The 15,589-nt window shown below is 40.8% G+C and overlaps 1 protein-coding gene across 1 annotated transcript in view; it reads left to right on the top strand.

Annotated features, from left to right (window-relative positions):
• Nucleotides 1-15,589, top strand: part of LOC123343369 (uncharacterized protein C3orf20-like) — a 67,083-nt gene that overhangs the window by 3,383 nt on the left and 48,111 nt on the right. Inside the window, exons 3-6 of the mRNA XM_044978502.1 lie at nt 224-344; nt 3,510-3,641; nt 5,162-5,272; nt 15,352-15,505. Of these exons, the coding sequence (XP_044834437.1) occupies nt 224-344; nt 3,510-3,641; nt 5,162-5,272; nt 15,352-15,505 (518 nt within the window). The remainder of the gene's footprint in view (nt 1-223; nt 345-3,509; nt 3,642-5,161; nt 5,273-15,351; nt 15,506-15,589) is intronic.

Genomic DNA, 15,589 nt, shown 5'->3' with positions numbered 1-15,589 from the left:
CAGCCATTTAACATCACTTTGGCTCACTACTTCATCTGTAAAGCAGGGATAATATATATCTGCCTTACAAGTGTGTAGCGTGTGAAAAGCACAATTAAGTGCTGCATGTGCAAAGTTATTATGTTAATTAAAAACACAGATCAAAGTGAAGTTCTTGAACTGCTCACATTTTACTAACGTAAACCATTAAAACTGGCTTTGTGTTTCTGGTTGTTGTTTACAGTAACGTCATCGCAATGATGTTTAATCAGGAAGGAGGCATGGTGACTAATAAAGATGGAGAAATAGTCAGAGAATGGAGATGGCCTCAGGTGGGAAAGCTTAGTGATCCAGTTGTAATGCAGGTAATATTTATCGGCTTGATTTTTCTGTTTTTGTTCTCTCCTTTTGCAACAAAGACATTTCCCAAAGGGCAAATGTAATTGCAAGGATAATAATACCTAGCACTTTCCATCTTCTAAATCTTTACAAAGAATAACTAAGGAACACTCCCAACAATCCAGGTGTAGCAAGGTAAGTGTTGCTGTCTGTATTTTACTCATGTGGAATCTCAGACAGGGAAAGGGTAAGTAACTTGCTCAAAGCTGCAGAGAATTGGTGTAAAGGCTCATGACTTCCTGAGGCCACCAGACCATCCATGCACCTAGGAGCAGTGTTTTAGAACATTCTCTCATTCCTCTGTTAAAATATAAGTGAGTTCTCATTTAATGTATCTTTTGTGTGTTTTTAATAGCAAACAACTGCCGAACCTAACGTTAGGGCAGATCCAATTCTCATTGACGTCAATGGAAAGACTCCCACTGACTCCAGTGGTTGTTGGATCAGGCCCAGAATGCTAAAAGATCCTTGAAATTAAGGTAAAAATCAGGGATACATTTGGTAGAGAGGCCCTGAAAATTACACAGAACACCAAAGCGTAAGTTTGAGGACACTTTCAGGCAGTTGGTAGGAAAAGAAGAGGTGTCTTTTGAGGTATTTTTTTTAACCCAGTTGCATATCAGTTTAAACTTTAAAGTTTTATACAGAGAAAAGCTTTCAGTTCCATTTAATACTGCCTCCTAGAGGATGACTGGAAGGAGAGGAGAGGAAACTGGAGTGACACTTCACTTGTTCCCCTGCCTTCCTTTCACAGACAGCACCTGCCAATAGCAGCATCTTCTTTCCCACCCTGGAAGGTTCCTAGTGCATACCTCACTTTCTCTGCACTTTCTCCCAGCCCTAGCAGCTTCCATCACCTTCTCAAATCCTATTCATAATTTATTCTGTATTTAGGAAAGAAGAGAAAACAACCATCCCTTAAATCTGTATTGCTAGCCTGAAGGATAAGTGTCCACTCCTAATACCTAGTGGCCTTGTAAAGGCACACTAATGCTGACACGGCAATGGAGAAAAAGTAGCTTGCATGTGTTGATAGATTCTTAAATTAACTTGTCAAAAACCTAAGCATCATCGTAGACAGCTGAAAGAAAATATGTGCTCTCTTGATTACAATTGTGGGTTGAGAAGATAAGATATTGGGCTGTATTTAGAAAGGGATAGAGAATAATACTGAAAATATAACATCGTTATGTATGCCAATGATACACCCTCTCGTTGAATACTCTGTTCATTTTGGTCACCCTATTTCAAAATGGATATAGGAGGAATCAAGAAGTCCAGAGAAGGCCAGCAAAGACTACTAGAGACACGGAAAGACTTCTGTATAGCAAGAAATTAAAATGATTAAGACTATTCAGTTAAGAAGAGAGACAAATAAGAGGTGACATGAGACCATTACATGGTTTAAAGATCAAGTGGGCACCCCTGTTTACCCTTTCATAATAAAACAAAACATTTTTGTTTTTATTTTAGTAAATAATAAAAACAAATTTTAAAAAATTATTAAAGAAAATATTTTTCTATGCAATGCAGAATTAACCTGCGAAACTCACTGCCACAAGACATTACTGAGGCAAAGATATTATTACTGTAAAATTGGACATTTCCTTGTATAAGAAGAATATCCACGTGCTTTCTGCAAAACTCTCCTGGAACATTTTCATACAGCTCAATAGAGTTATGCTTTACTAAGGAGCAGTCACCCTAAACATTTGCTACCAAAGCCCTTAAGTGTGCCTTGAAGAAAAGAATTTGCAAATCCACCAACCACATACATGTCAGGTCAGATTTTGTTGCTTGTTACTTGACACACAACTATTGGCAATATGATTAAGTACTTTATACAAGGTATCCATTCAAGAGCACTGACAGAATGACAGGTAGCCAACAAACACAAGCAGTTTCTGTTTCTCAGTTCACCTTACCTTAGGTGGCAGCCTAAATGAGGGAGCAGCTGGGAACAATCACACACAATGTGTGTGATAGGTCTGGTACAGCTAACAGATTGCCTTTTAGATAGGTGGTACAAAGGTGTGGTTTTGTAGCAGGTGGTTCTGAGTTCCCTCTTTGCTGTTGCCATGATGTTCCAGTATAATGACAACAATGAAGTCCTAGGAGACCATGGATTTGTGACAATATATTGCACGACTGAAAAGTGCAAAACAAATTTTAGACACCAGATACTGTCCAAGTTCTGCTCATCCACACCTGCAACCAAGCCCAAATGCCAAGCATAGCGTAGAATGCTTTTTGCTTATCTGTGCCTGAGTCTGTAGGTCTTATACATCTCAAGAAGCAAAGGCACTTTCTTGAGTCAGCTTAAAGCAGGGGTAGGCAACCTATGGCATGTGTGCCGAAGGCGGCACGCAAGCTGATTTTCAGTGGCACTCACACTGCCTGGTCCTGGCCACCGGTCTGGGGGGCTCTGCATTTTAATTTAATTTTAAATGAAGCTTCTTAAACATTTTAAAAACCTTATTACTTTACATACAACAATAGTTTAGTTATATATTATAGACTTATAGAAAGAGACCTTCTAAAAACGTTAAAATGTATTATTGGCATGGGAAACCTTAAATTAGAGTGAATAAATTAAGATTCGGCACAGCACTTCTGAAAGGTTGCCGACCTCTGGCTTAAAGTTTCTCATATGTTCCCTGACTAAACAATGACTAGTTCATACCTTCCTGCCTCTGCATGATCCAGATTAGTATGTCCTGGACAAGAATAATCTGTGCAAGGAGCCTGGGGCCGTTTCTGGCCAGAATTCATATGCATATAGGGTGACCAGATGTCCTGATTTTATAGGGACAGTCCCAATATTTGGGGCTTTTTTTTAATATGGGCTCCTATTACCCCCCACCCCCTGTCCTGATTTTTCACACCTGTTGTCTGGTCACCCTATATGCATATTAACTAACTTTACATCATTAACCTTTGTTTGGAGATAAAACCAAAATTTGACTCAACATTTAACTGAAAAGGCTGATCACTAACATCATTTGGGTTGGCTAATCCCAATCGTTCCCCATTTTAACATTTGGAGAGGTCACACTATGCAGCATCTCCCACCTGGGCCATAAAAATGAAGATTGGGTATAGAACATGACTGCCCTTTTGTCTTACTCCAGGTTAATGACTACATCACTGTGAGGATTGCAGGGCGCTTTGCTATTAGCTTGGTCTACAAGTGGCAACATGAAAGTGTGCGATTGTCTTTGTCACCACTACAAGGTGTGGCTCTTCCACAGTTAGAAGAACTGGTATGTTGCAACTGCTTGCAATCAAGGGCCATTAAAAATGTCAGTCTGTCTACAGCCTGTGAGACTAAAGAGTCTTCACTGAGTCAGTAGCCCTTAGTATTATCTCTTTCCCCCTTTGCAGTCCCTGCTAATAGATATAGATAAATATAGCTCTACTAGGAGCATCTATTTATTAGCAGTCTACCCCTGACTTCACTAGAGATGCACACTGACTCAATTAGAGGAAGAAATCTGGAAAAAAGTGAATTTGTAAGTGCAGCCACTCACCCTGAAATATCTATATTGCAATGGAGTTAAAATCAGACTGTGGGAATCTTTCAGATTGTTTTAGAAATTAACTCTTTTTGATATATGTGAACAAAAAATTGGGAAAAAAGGTAGTTTTGATTCTTATCTAACAATGCAACTGACCTGACTGTTTCTTAGAAAACAATTTTTATTTTAGAAAAAATTTCAAGGACGCTAGCACTTAAGAGGGCTTTATTATTGGCAAACATAGCAAAAATACAACTATCAACAGCTTGCTCTTGGCAGGGACTGTCACTTACTATTATCGATATATGTGTTTGTATCACAGAACTGCCTAGAGGTCCCAGTCAGAGGATCAGGGCTTCATTTTGCTAGACATCCTACACATATATAACGAAAAGGTGTATTCGTACAGCACCTAACACAGTCTGACCTTAATTCTGATTGGGGCATGTCTACACTGCATTGTAAACCTGAATCTCTGGGACCTGGGCTTGCAGACTTGGTGGGTAAATCTAACACTAAAAATTTTTTTTTTTTAAAATCCCACAGCAGCAAGTCTCAGAACCTAGGTCAACTGACTCTTGCTCATGGGATTCGCACTACAGGGCTAAAAATAGCAACATAGATGTTCCCACTTGGGCTGGAGCCTGGGCTCAGACCCCCTCACTGACTCTCAGAGTCCAGACTCCAGCTCAAGTGGAAACATCTACATTGCTATTTTTAGCCCCATAGTACAAGCCCTGTAAGCCCCAGTCAGTAGATCTGGGCTCTCAGACTCACTGTCACAGGTATTTGGGTTGTTTTTGCAGCATAGACACACCCAACATTTCTAAGCCCAGGCTTGAGTGTCTACACCGCATTGTAAACCTGGTCTTACAGTTGCTGGACCTGGTCTCACAGCCATGCTAACATGTCCATACTGCACTACACAGACCTTCTGACTCGAGTCTGTAACTTGAGCTGCAGCCACACTGCAAAATGACAGGGCTTCGACCTCAGTCAAATGAGACTCGGGCCCTAACCCAACTCCCTACCAGAGTCCTAGGACCTGGGTCCTGAGTGCTTGCTTATCCGAGTCAGACTGATTTGTGTGTGGACAGAAGGGAGGCCTGGGCTCAAACCTGAGTCAGAGTTCAGGCTTAGTGTGCAGTGTAGACATATCCTTGATGCTACTGGAATACAAATAATAAACACTTTGTGTTTATCCAGCCCTTAGTAATTGTGTAACATATCAAAAAGCTTTCTATTTTTTTCTCTCTTTTTTCCAGGGCCAGATACTCACCAGAGTTAAACTTTCATCCAAATCAGCTAAAGAATTCTCTAAAGTAAGCAGGAAAAAAATGAGAGAGAAAGAAACAAAGAAGGTTCTAAAGAAAGAAGTAAGCAGCAATCAAAACTCAATATTAAGACAGCTAACAATCTTACTGGAATATTTTTGCATCTCTTTCTTTTCTAACAATTGCTTGTTTGTAGCTGTATTTAAGTCCTTCCCACACAACCATCTTGACACTGAAACTTGAAGATATTCCTCCCCAGTTTGTTTGTTTTTTTAGGCCTACTGAGGGTAATGCCCTAAAACTGCAAGACCAGATCCTCAGTTGGTGTAAATTGACTTCAATGGAACTCTGCTGATTTACACCAGGTAACGATCTGCACCATGGCCTAATATGGAAGTGTCCCTTACTATGTACTAGTTATTGTACAAATATAATGGGCGCAATTTCTGGTTGGTTTTTTGGATGCTGCTATGACACAAATAATAGTCTATTAATGATTACCGGTAATCTATTGTCTGATAACTCTCTTGGATAATAGGGTCCAGTTAAGTACATGTCATCCATTTCATCCACAGCTACCATTATAACGTATTTCAATATTCACTCTTGCCAAGAGGGACTGGCTAAGCATTAGGTATGAAATACCTAGACTCTACAGGTTAGAATCCTATGAGTGTTGACTCATCCCTTCTGTGGTAGATAAATGAGGGGCAGTGAAACAAGAGGGCAGTGGGAGCTAATGCCCCTGATCTATGTTTCTGCCCTTGTGCGACATTCCCTGCAAGTGGCATTGAGGTAAAAGCAGGACTTGGAAGGCTGGAGTAGATACTATAATGCCTGGGATCAGGCCAGGGAGCAGGTAGAAAAATGCTCCCACTGCTGAGGTTCAGTAGCTGCCCTCGCTCCTCCTCCTATCCCTGACACCCCGACCGCCGCCTGCTTCCCATGCAGAGGGCACTGTTCAGCACCTCCCATTCAAAGCAGACTTCTGCCTCTGCAATAAACTGAGGTCCATACAGTTTACTGAATGGGGCTCCTGTGTATGAAAGTTTAAAAAATGAAGTCCTGTCTCTTCTTTGTGGACATTCTTTGCTTTCTGCAAGAGGAGAGGGTTCCCCTAGTGTCCCGAGTAAAATTCTCCCACACCTTGTTTTTGTGCAGAATGCAGCATGCTGGTTGACCATCCAACTAAAATGCTGCATTCACATGTTGCTCTATATAAAAGTCTTAAATGCCCCACTGAACTCAGGATAGATGGTCTTTGTATCGTAAAATGTGTTATCATGATAGGGGGTTCACGAGTGAAGGGATTTATGGAGTCAAAGTTGGAAAAGCAAAAAACAAAACAAAAACAAAACACAAAATCCCCCAAACAGATTTTTGCTTAGTGTTGACTTCCCTCCATTTATATTACATTTTGTATAAAACATTTAACTTAGAAAGTTCAAAAATGTATTTTGAGAGTGATAAGAGCCAGGTAAATGTGTACATCAATATTTTAAAAAGAAAAACAAAAAGCTACCCCAAATCATTCTGGGGAGTTCAATTAATCTGACATTTATTCAACAACACTCTAATCTAGAGGGTGGAGAGATGACACCTTGTTCCTTCTAACTTACTTGAGGGCAATGCCCATTACAATAATCTCTCTACCCCTTAGGAATTCCTGTCAGATTGCCATCTGAAATGCCACCAAAACAAGACCCGCAGAGAGTTGACAAGAATATAAATGGAGCAAGGAGGGGAACAGAGAACTTTCAAAACAGAACTGGGGAAGGATGAAGCACTGGGAGGAGATACTTAAGTGACTTAAGAGCCTAAATTTTCTTTAGGAAAGTGATTTAGGAGCTTAGGTTGCAGTGAGATTTGGGCCCTAAGGCCAGATCCTCAGAGGTATTTAGGTGCTTAACTCTCATTTAAATCAATGGGAATACAGGTGAGGATCTGGGTCTAGGTGCTTAAGTCACGTCTGGAAATGGGACTTAGGTGCTTTTGAAAATTTTATCCCTGAGCACAACTGTGTCATGCTAGTTAGTCAATTACAGTTTTGGCTTTTAGCCAGCTACTGGATTTACGGATGTAACTCAAAGATTACTTTTGGTTTTATTGAAAACAAGTTTTTTCTGTATTTTGAATTAATGTTGCTAAGCAGTTTATGCAAATAATTTTTGGTTCATTTTTAGCAGATCAGTTAAGTACACACAGTAGGAGTTATATGAAATGGATGAAGCTTTCTTCATGACTGTATTTCCAATTACCTTGGAGAGTGAACCATTAGACACTCATAAAAATTATACTTTAAGCTTCCTGTCTCTAAACTGGTAGATGTTAGATGGGTTTCTTGGCAATGCTCCATGGCACCCACATTCACTCACTCTGTCTTGTGCTTTAAATCTCTGTATTGCTGTTGGAAGCAACAATTCAGATTTAGAGATAAATACAATGCATCATTACCACCTTGCTGAGAAAGCTATTCTGCAATCTGTTCTTCTTTGAAGGGTCCATCGTATGGGTAATCCCCATTAACAAATTAACATTAATACTCATGTTCCCGCTGATGGGAGAATACACTTTTCATTGTGACTGTGTCTACATTAGACAACTTAAGCAGTACCATAAGGATAGCTGCAGTGTAAGTACTTACATTGTACTAGGGATGCTATTTCAAGTGTAGTTTTACCCACATCCACACTAGCTCTGTACTACACTACTGCAATTGCATTGTGCTCCAGGTATCGATCCTGCGGTTCCTAGCACAGTTCACCAAAGCAGTGTCATTTGAGACATTCTGAAAGATGGTCTGAGAGCCCAGGGGAACTGTGGGAAGAAAGGTCACAATTCCGTAAGTTCCCTTGAGGAACTGCCCATTAGGTATCTTCAGTCACCCTGCTATCCACTTTCATTATGTTTTGAACTGTATTTTTATCAGGTTCATGGCTTAGGCAGCCTTGTTGCCCAGAATTGGTACTGTTGTCTCATCATCTATGACCACAAAATCCAGTTTTTCTTTTTGTTCCTTGCATTTTAAAATTTTTTTACATTTCCCCACAGGCTTTTAATGTGGTATGGTTGTACACTGTTAACAGATGGTTAGTCTCTTCCAACCATATGTCTGGGTTTATCAGACAGATCAGGATAATGTTACAACTTGCACCTCAATGTAATTGAAATCATATGACTTTCTTCCCAGGTAATGTGGCTGCATATAACTATTTCTGGTGCTTACTAGGGTCTTTTTGCACTGTGTTTACCATCTGTTTGGTAACCCACATAATGTCCTCACACTCACTGCTGCTCTCTTTGGTTACTGTGTACACTTTAGATTTCTTTTTCTTCCCTCTGGACAAACACTTGGCTGCAAAATAATTACATTTATCACAGATATGGTATTTTCCCCATAAACTGGACACTTTCCTTTCTGTCTTGTGTGTTTTCTACCACATTATTTGCATGTGTCTGTACCCTAGTCATCTACTAATGTTGCATTGGATTTTGATTTCTTTCTTATGTATTTCATGGATAGTTTCTGCTGACTGCTCTTGCAGGGTTCGGATCCTCTCTTTGGATAGCTCTGCAGCCCTGCATATCTCCAAGCTTTCCCCCAAAATTAAGGCAGCTTCCCATAGCAACTGGTCTCGTACTTGTGAGTCTCATATCCCACATGGTATCCGGTCTCTTATCAATGAATCTCTAATATTTCCAAAATTGCAACTGGCTGCTACACCTTTTAAATCAGTGCTGTACTCATCTCCCCCGCCCCCCAGCTTCTTGATCCCACCATTTCATTCTTCCTAGGGGGATCCGCCCTGGTGAAATGGATGGGCCAGGAAAGGGCCATGGCCCCCAGGCTCTCCCTGTTCCGGCACCACTGAATTGCAGGTTTAATGTCCCTGGAGGCTTCAGTCCTTCCATTTTCTGTTATCAGCCTTGTCTTGTAAAACAAACAGTGTACTCACAGCAGTATTCTGCTCTTTGCAGTGCAAGTCTGAACAGTCTCTCCCGTAGTCTAGGCCTCGATTAGCTCTGCCACTGTGTTTTATGCTCAGGGCCAGCTCTAGCCCCAGCGCGCCAAGCGCGCGCTTGGGGCAGCCTGCCGCCGGGAGGGCAGCAGCCGGCTCAGGTGGACCTCCCGCAGGCGTGCCTGCGGTTGCTCCACCGGAGCCGCGGGACCAGCGGACCCTCCGTAGGCACGTCTGCAGGAGGTCCACCGGAGCCGCAGGACCGGCGACCAGCAGAGCGCCCCCCGCAGCGTGCCGCCCTGCTTGGGGTGGCGCAATTGCTAGAGCCGCCCCTGTTTATGCTTCATTGTGTTTGGATCACCTACCATATAGGATTTTACTCTGATGCAGGGTAAACAAACTCCATCTTTATTGTGACTGCTTACATCATGGCTCCTTCAGCCTCATGGCTTTTCAGACAGTTCCCCAGGAGGAGTCACTTCCAATCAGTTCCCCCCAGGAAACAGTATGCTGCCTGAAAGTGTCTGCTAATGCTAGCCTATTGGTACAAGCAACAGCAATTTGTGCTGAAGCTTTCTGAAAATCTGTTACAAGACTTCTGAGGCAGCTGCATCAAGGCACTGGAGAGTGTTCCTCCTGCAGTGATTCAGAAACTGAGAACAGCAGTAGGTAAAGTTTTGCTGCAACAGCCACACGTCTCCCCACCCCTTCTAAAGTAGCCTATTCTGGGACTTGAAGTTGATGTTAATCAGCTGAAGTGCTGCTTTTGGGCCAGATGTAGCCCCAGCCAAGTGGGTCTGCATGTTTTCAATGTCAAGTGCCAGCAGTAATTACTGCTTTATTCTGTTGAATCTAATGCGGGGACCAGGGTTTTCCCCAGGAATTGAAATGGGGGAGGGGGGGGGAAGAGGGGTGTTTGAATTTACGGGGGGGAGAAGGGGTCAGGGCTGATGAAGGTTGAGACCGTGAGGGTGAAGGTGGGCTGTATGGCACCATAGTAAAAACCAAAAAATGTTTCATGCCCATTTTATTAGATTTAACTCATGTTTTAAAATCATCACACAAATTAAAGTTGGCTACTCAATCCTTCTATGAAGCACTATGTCTACTTCCTTCTTGGTTTCTTGTTATAATTTTGCACAACTCTGTTAATGAACTTCTTGAATGCAATGCGTTCATCTTTGGTGGCTTCTCGTGTGTCCGGCACTTCCATTCCTTCAATTGATATGCTCATTAGTTCTTTCACATGATCAGGCAGAAGGCGACTTCTTTCAGAACACAAAATTCTATTCAGTGATGAAAAAGAGCGCTCAGCTGTAGCTGTTGTGACTGGGAGTAGGCAAGAGATGAATTCCTACTTCTTTCATCCCAGGAAACATAGCTCAAAGATCAGGTTGAGCCACTAGTGATGATAAAAAATAAGTTGAAGTCAAATCTTCATTCATTCATCATATGATATTCCACTCTGTGTTCAAATTCTCTATTCTGTCCTGAGCACATGACAGCCCCATTGCTGGTAGTGCCTCACTCCACTCAACTGTCGGTGTTTTATAGGACAGGGATCTGTAAAAGCTACGTAGAGGTTGAGTAGAATCTAGAAGTTGCTATTGTAGATTTTTAAGAATCAAGTCTGTGTACTTTTTCAGTTGTCTTAACAAACACTTCTTGTCCTCTTCACTTAAGGATTCAACACAAATGCCTTCATTAGTGAACTTCTGGACTGAAGTCTTTACTTCTTCTAGTATTTTTTCAATAGATAGCTCTCTGATTGATCCAAATGTAGCTTCTATTGCTGGACAAATATCTACTACTGTTGTAGCAGATGCCTGGATGGCATTGTTTAATGACCCAAGTGGTTTCAACAGTAGACTGACGAGAGAGAGAGAATGGCAATAGTCTTCTCTGAAGGTAGTAGCAAAAGTAATCCACCAGCCTCACTACTTAGATCCATCCCATCTTGGTAGATACTTTCCAAAGCCAGTAACAACGGCTGGAGTAATTTTAAGACAACAGCCAAGGATCGCTCATGAGAAAGCCAGTGGGTTTTTCCAGGTTGGACTAATTTGAACTTCGGTCCCAGTGTATCTTCTATATTTTCCAAGATATTCAGTCTTTTTGGACTCTCGCTGAAAAAAGAATATAATGAAGACATTAAATTTATAGCTATTTTTAGTGTCTTTTGAGGAGCCTGCAGCTCATACTAGCGCTAGTTGAAGTAGATGGCCTCTGCAGTGTGTATAGGAGAGATTAGGGTTACACTTTTCTCTGAGAAAAGCTTGTACTCCACCACATCTTCCAGGGAAGTTTCCAGCTCCATCAAATGCACAAGCAGCCAATTGACAAGCATTTAACTCTTCTAAGATGTGGGTTGTCACAGATGCAGCCGATGTGTCTTCTATAACTTCAACATCTAGAAATGCATCTACTGGCCTACCACTGACATCAAGATAACATACACAATGACTTAATACTTGATACCAATTTGCATCGAGGCATTCATCAGCCATGTATGCAAATTTTTTGAATGTGGTGAGAGAGTTCTTCACTTTTTCAACTGTTGAATCTTTCACTGTTGTACCGCATGCTTCTAACCAGTCAGTTGAGTTTCTTGCAGAAAGATAGTGAGCATTTGATGGTCTTGTTCGGAACCAGTGTTTAACTTCAGGATGAACAAGTGATAATGCACTTAACGTTAGCCTTCAGTTTGTAGTGTGTGGTATCTCTTGCTTAAATAGGAAGTCTGACGCCACAGCCATGTTTGTTCTCATTAACTGTGTTGTGTCTCCAGCATTCTTAACAGCCTCATTAAGTGCTTCTAAAATTGGCTTTGAAAGTGGGCTTATAAGGCTTTCTGCATGTTGATGCACTCTAGAGGTGTGGTGTTTTGCAGCCTTTTCACGTAGTTTGTCAGCATTGGCTTTGCTGATCAGTCTGACAAATCAAGCTCCTCCACTTTTACCAATTATAGCATTGGGAAGCATTCCTTCTTCGCAAGCTTTTTTGCAAGAAGTGCACCAGTAGCCATCTTTTGTAACTTCAATAAATGGGAACACTTTGACTGACAAACATTGGGAACTGCCTTTAGGTTTTGGAGACGCTGTTTCTTCAGTAGGCAGTTGTATTTGTGCTTTGGGCTGGTTGGATGTAGATACACCACTTGAACCTTCAAATGACATGTTGATATGTTCCTGATGTGTTCTTCACCTTGGTCGGTTTTTAAGGCCTTTGAGTGGAAAAACTGTTGCATTGTTTGTCTTTTCATTTTCACTTTGACCACTGTTCACTCCATTGCTCTGTTGCTAGTGGCCCTGCACTGTCACTTTTTGCTGCCACCTGCCACTGTGACCTCTGCGAGTTGGTCTCTTGAGGTTCCACCCAGCTCTCAGTGATTTCAGCTGAGCTCTCAGTGGGGGAACCTCGCTGATAGAGCAGGCTGGGCCATCTCTTCCACAGAAATACTGTCCCACAGCAGGTCTAAGCACTTAGACATGATCATCAGTGATTTCAGCTGTAGTGGTCACTTAACAAAACAAAAAACTATCTATGGAGCCTGATCAGCTTTGTCTTTAAACAGTGGAGGGGGGCAGGTCAAATAATACTTGTGACTCAGGCAGATGATCAAGCAAAACACCTGTCCCCACCCTCTCTCTTGATGCCCTCAATCAGCACAGGCTAAGTACAGTTCTACTGCCCTTTACTCATACAATAAGAACAACAACATTTCATTACCTCCCCACTCCCCCGCATTCAAGTGATTTGTAACCCAACCCCAGCCAAAATCTATCACTTGGGCAACACAGCTCTGTTTGCTGGATACCTAGGTAGATTAGGTGTGAATGTAAATACAATCTGGTCCTGAAGCCTTTCCCCCCCAGCCCCTCCCAACAAAACATGAAGAAAAAGGTTGGTAAGGCAGGTTTTGGTAAGCCATCATAGGAAGGAAAATGCATGGTGTGAGAATTTAAAAAAACTCTGGACCTTCTGAAAGTGGGCAGAATGGAATCCTAGTCCCACCAAACAATATTGATGTTAATGATATCTCCATCCACACTGTGATTCTGGGCAGTCCTGCCTCCTCAAACTTGTTATGCCTAACGAAACCACTCTCAGATTAAAAATACCCAGAGAGATGTCAATAGGTATAGCAGGTGTAAAATAGAGGTAGAGAGTGCTTTTGGGAGGCTAAGAACCAAATGCAAATAAGCTGCTGACTTACAATGTTAATTCAATGACTAATCAAGCCATTATAATGTCCTTCTCCTGCACTTTACACAATACTTGTAAAACCAAAAGGGAGGTCTTTGAACAATGGAGTGAGGAAGCAATGGGACTGGCAGAAGCCTAGCCAGACAAACAAGCTGTGGGAGACTCAGGTATAATTTACAGCATCCGCACCCTCCTTCTCGCATCCTACAACAGAGGACTGAGAGTATGTGTTATGATGCCAAACTAGATTACACAGTATAATGGATCAGACTAGAAGATGGTGGCATTTACTAGTGCCTACTAACTTCCAATCAGAGAAGACTTTTTCAAAGCCTCCCATATCTCCTCACTCTACTGATAACTTATATTCACAATAGGCTTTTAAATTAAAGGTCTTATATATATTATAACTATGGCTGTTGATTAATCACAGTTAACTCACACGATTAACTCAAAAAAATTAACTGCAATTTAAAAAATTAATTGTGATTAATCGCCCTGTTAAAAAATAGAATACCAATTGAAATTGATTAAATATTTTTGGATGTTTGAAATAGTATTTTTCAATTCACCTCATACAAGTACTGTAGTGCAATCTCTTTATCGTGAAAGTAACTTACAGATGTAGTTTTTTTTGTTGCATAACTGTACTCAAAACCAAAACTATGTAAAATTTTAGAACAAGTCCACTCAGTCCTACTTCTTGTTCAGCCAATTGCAAAGACAAACAAGTTTGTTTACATTTATGGGAGATACTGTTGCCTGCTTCTTATTTATAATGTGAGAAAGTGAGAACAGGCATTCACATGGCACTTTTGTAGCCGGCATTGCAAGGTATTCAAGTGCCAGATATGCTAAACATTCGTATGCCCCTTCATGCTTCAGCCATCGTTCCAGAGGACATGCTTCCATGCTGATGATGCTCATTAAAAAAAAAAAAGTATTAAATTACATTTGTGACTGAACTCCTTGGGGGAGAATTGTATGTCTCCTGTTCTGTTTTACCCACATTCTGCCATATATTTCATATTATAGCAGTCTCGGACAATGACCCAGCACATATTCATTTTAAGAACACTTGCGCTGCAGATTTGACAAAACGCAGAGAAAGTACCAATGTGAGATTCCTAAAAATAGCTACGGCACTCGATCCAAGGTTTAAGAATCTGAAGTGCCTTCCAACATTTGAGAGGGACAAGGCGTGGAGTATGCTTTCAGAAGTCTTAAAAGAGCAACTCGCAGATGCAGAAACTACAGAACCCAAACCACCAAAATAGAAAAATCAACCTTCAGCTGGTGGCATGATCCGACTCAGATGATGAAAATGAACATGCATTGGTCCGCTCTGCTTTGGATTGTTATCAAACAGGTCATCAGCATGTCCTCTGGAATGGCGATAGAAGCATGAAGGGACATATGAATTTTTAGCACATCTGGCATGTAAATATCTTGTGATGCTGGCTACAACAGTGCCATGCAAAGTTCTGTTCTCACTTTCACATGACATTGTAAACAAGAAGCGGGCAGCATTATCTCCTGCAAATTTTAATCAAACTTGTTTGTCTGAGTGATTGGCTGAAGTAGGACTGAATGGACTTGTAGGCGCTAAAGTTTTCCATTGTTTTATTTTTGAACGCAGTTATTTTTTGTATAAAATTCTACATTTGTAAGTTCAACTTTCATGATAAAGAGAGTGCACTACAGTACTTGTAGTAGGTGAATTGAAATATACTTTGTTTTTGACAGTACAAATATTTGTAATAAAAAATAAATATAAAGTGAGCACTGTACACTTTGTATTCTGTCTTGTAATTGAAATTGATATATTTGAAAATTTAGAAAACATCCAAAATATTTAAATAAATGGTATTCTATTATTAACAGTGTGATTAATAATGATTAATTTTTTTAAATCGCTTGACAGCCCTAATTATAACATTATTTCAAGGCTGTTTTGGCAACATTAAACATCAAATATAACTTTTAACTGTGTTTTTTCTATTTTTTCAAAAAAAGCTAAAGTTATCAGAGTTGGTGAAGACACTTGAAACTCCAGAGGAGAACATAAGCCATATAAATGACTTCAGTGCAGCCAGAGAATTAAGAAAACTACAGTGGAAGATCAAGACTATTTTGGATGGTTGGCTGGAACATTATCGAATGGCTTGTGGTCAGTCACTGTAGAAAAATATTTTAGTGATGATTTTAATAGTTTTCAGTTTGCTTTTACTTCAGCGGGTAGTACAATGGACAA

The sequence above is a fragment of the Mauremys mutica genome, chromosome 1, assembly GCF_020497125.1.
Source record: "Mauremys mutica isolate MM-2020 ecotype Southern chromosome 1, ASM2049712v1, whole genome shotgun sequence".
NCBI lineage: Eukaryota > Metazoa > Chordata > Testudines > Geoemydidae > Mauremys > Mauremys mutica.
Note: the sequence above shows the minus strand (reverse complement) of the source record. Positions and strands in the feature narration are given on the sequence as shown.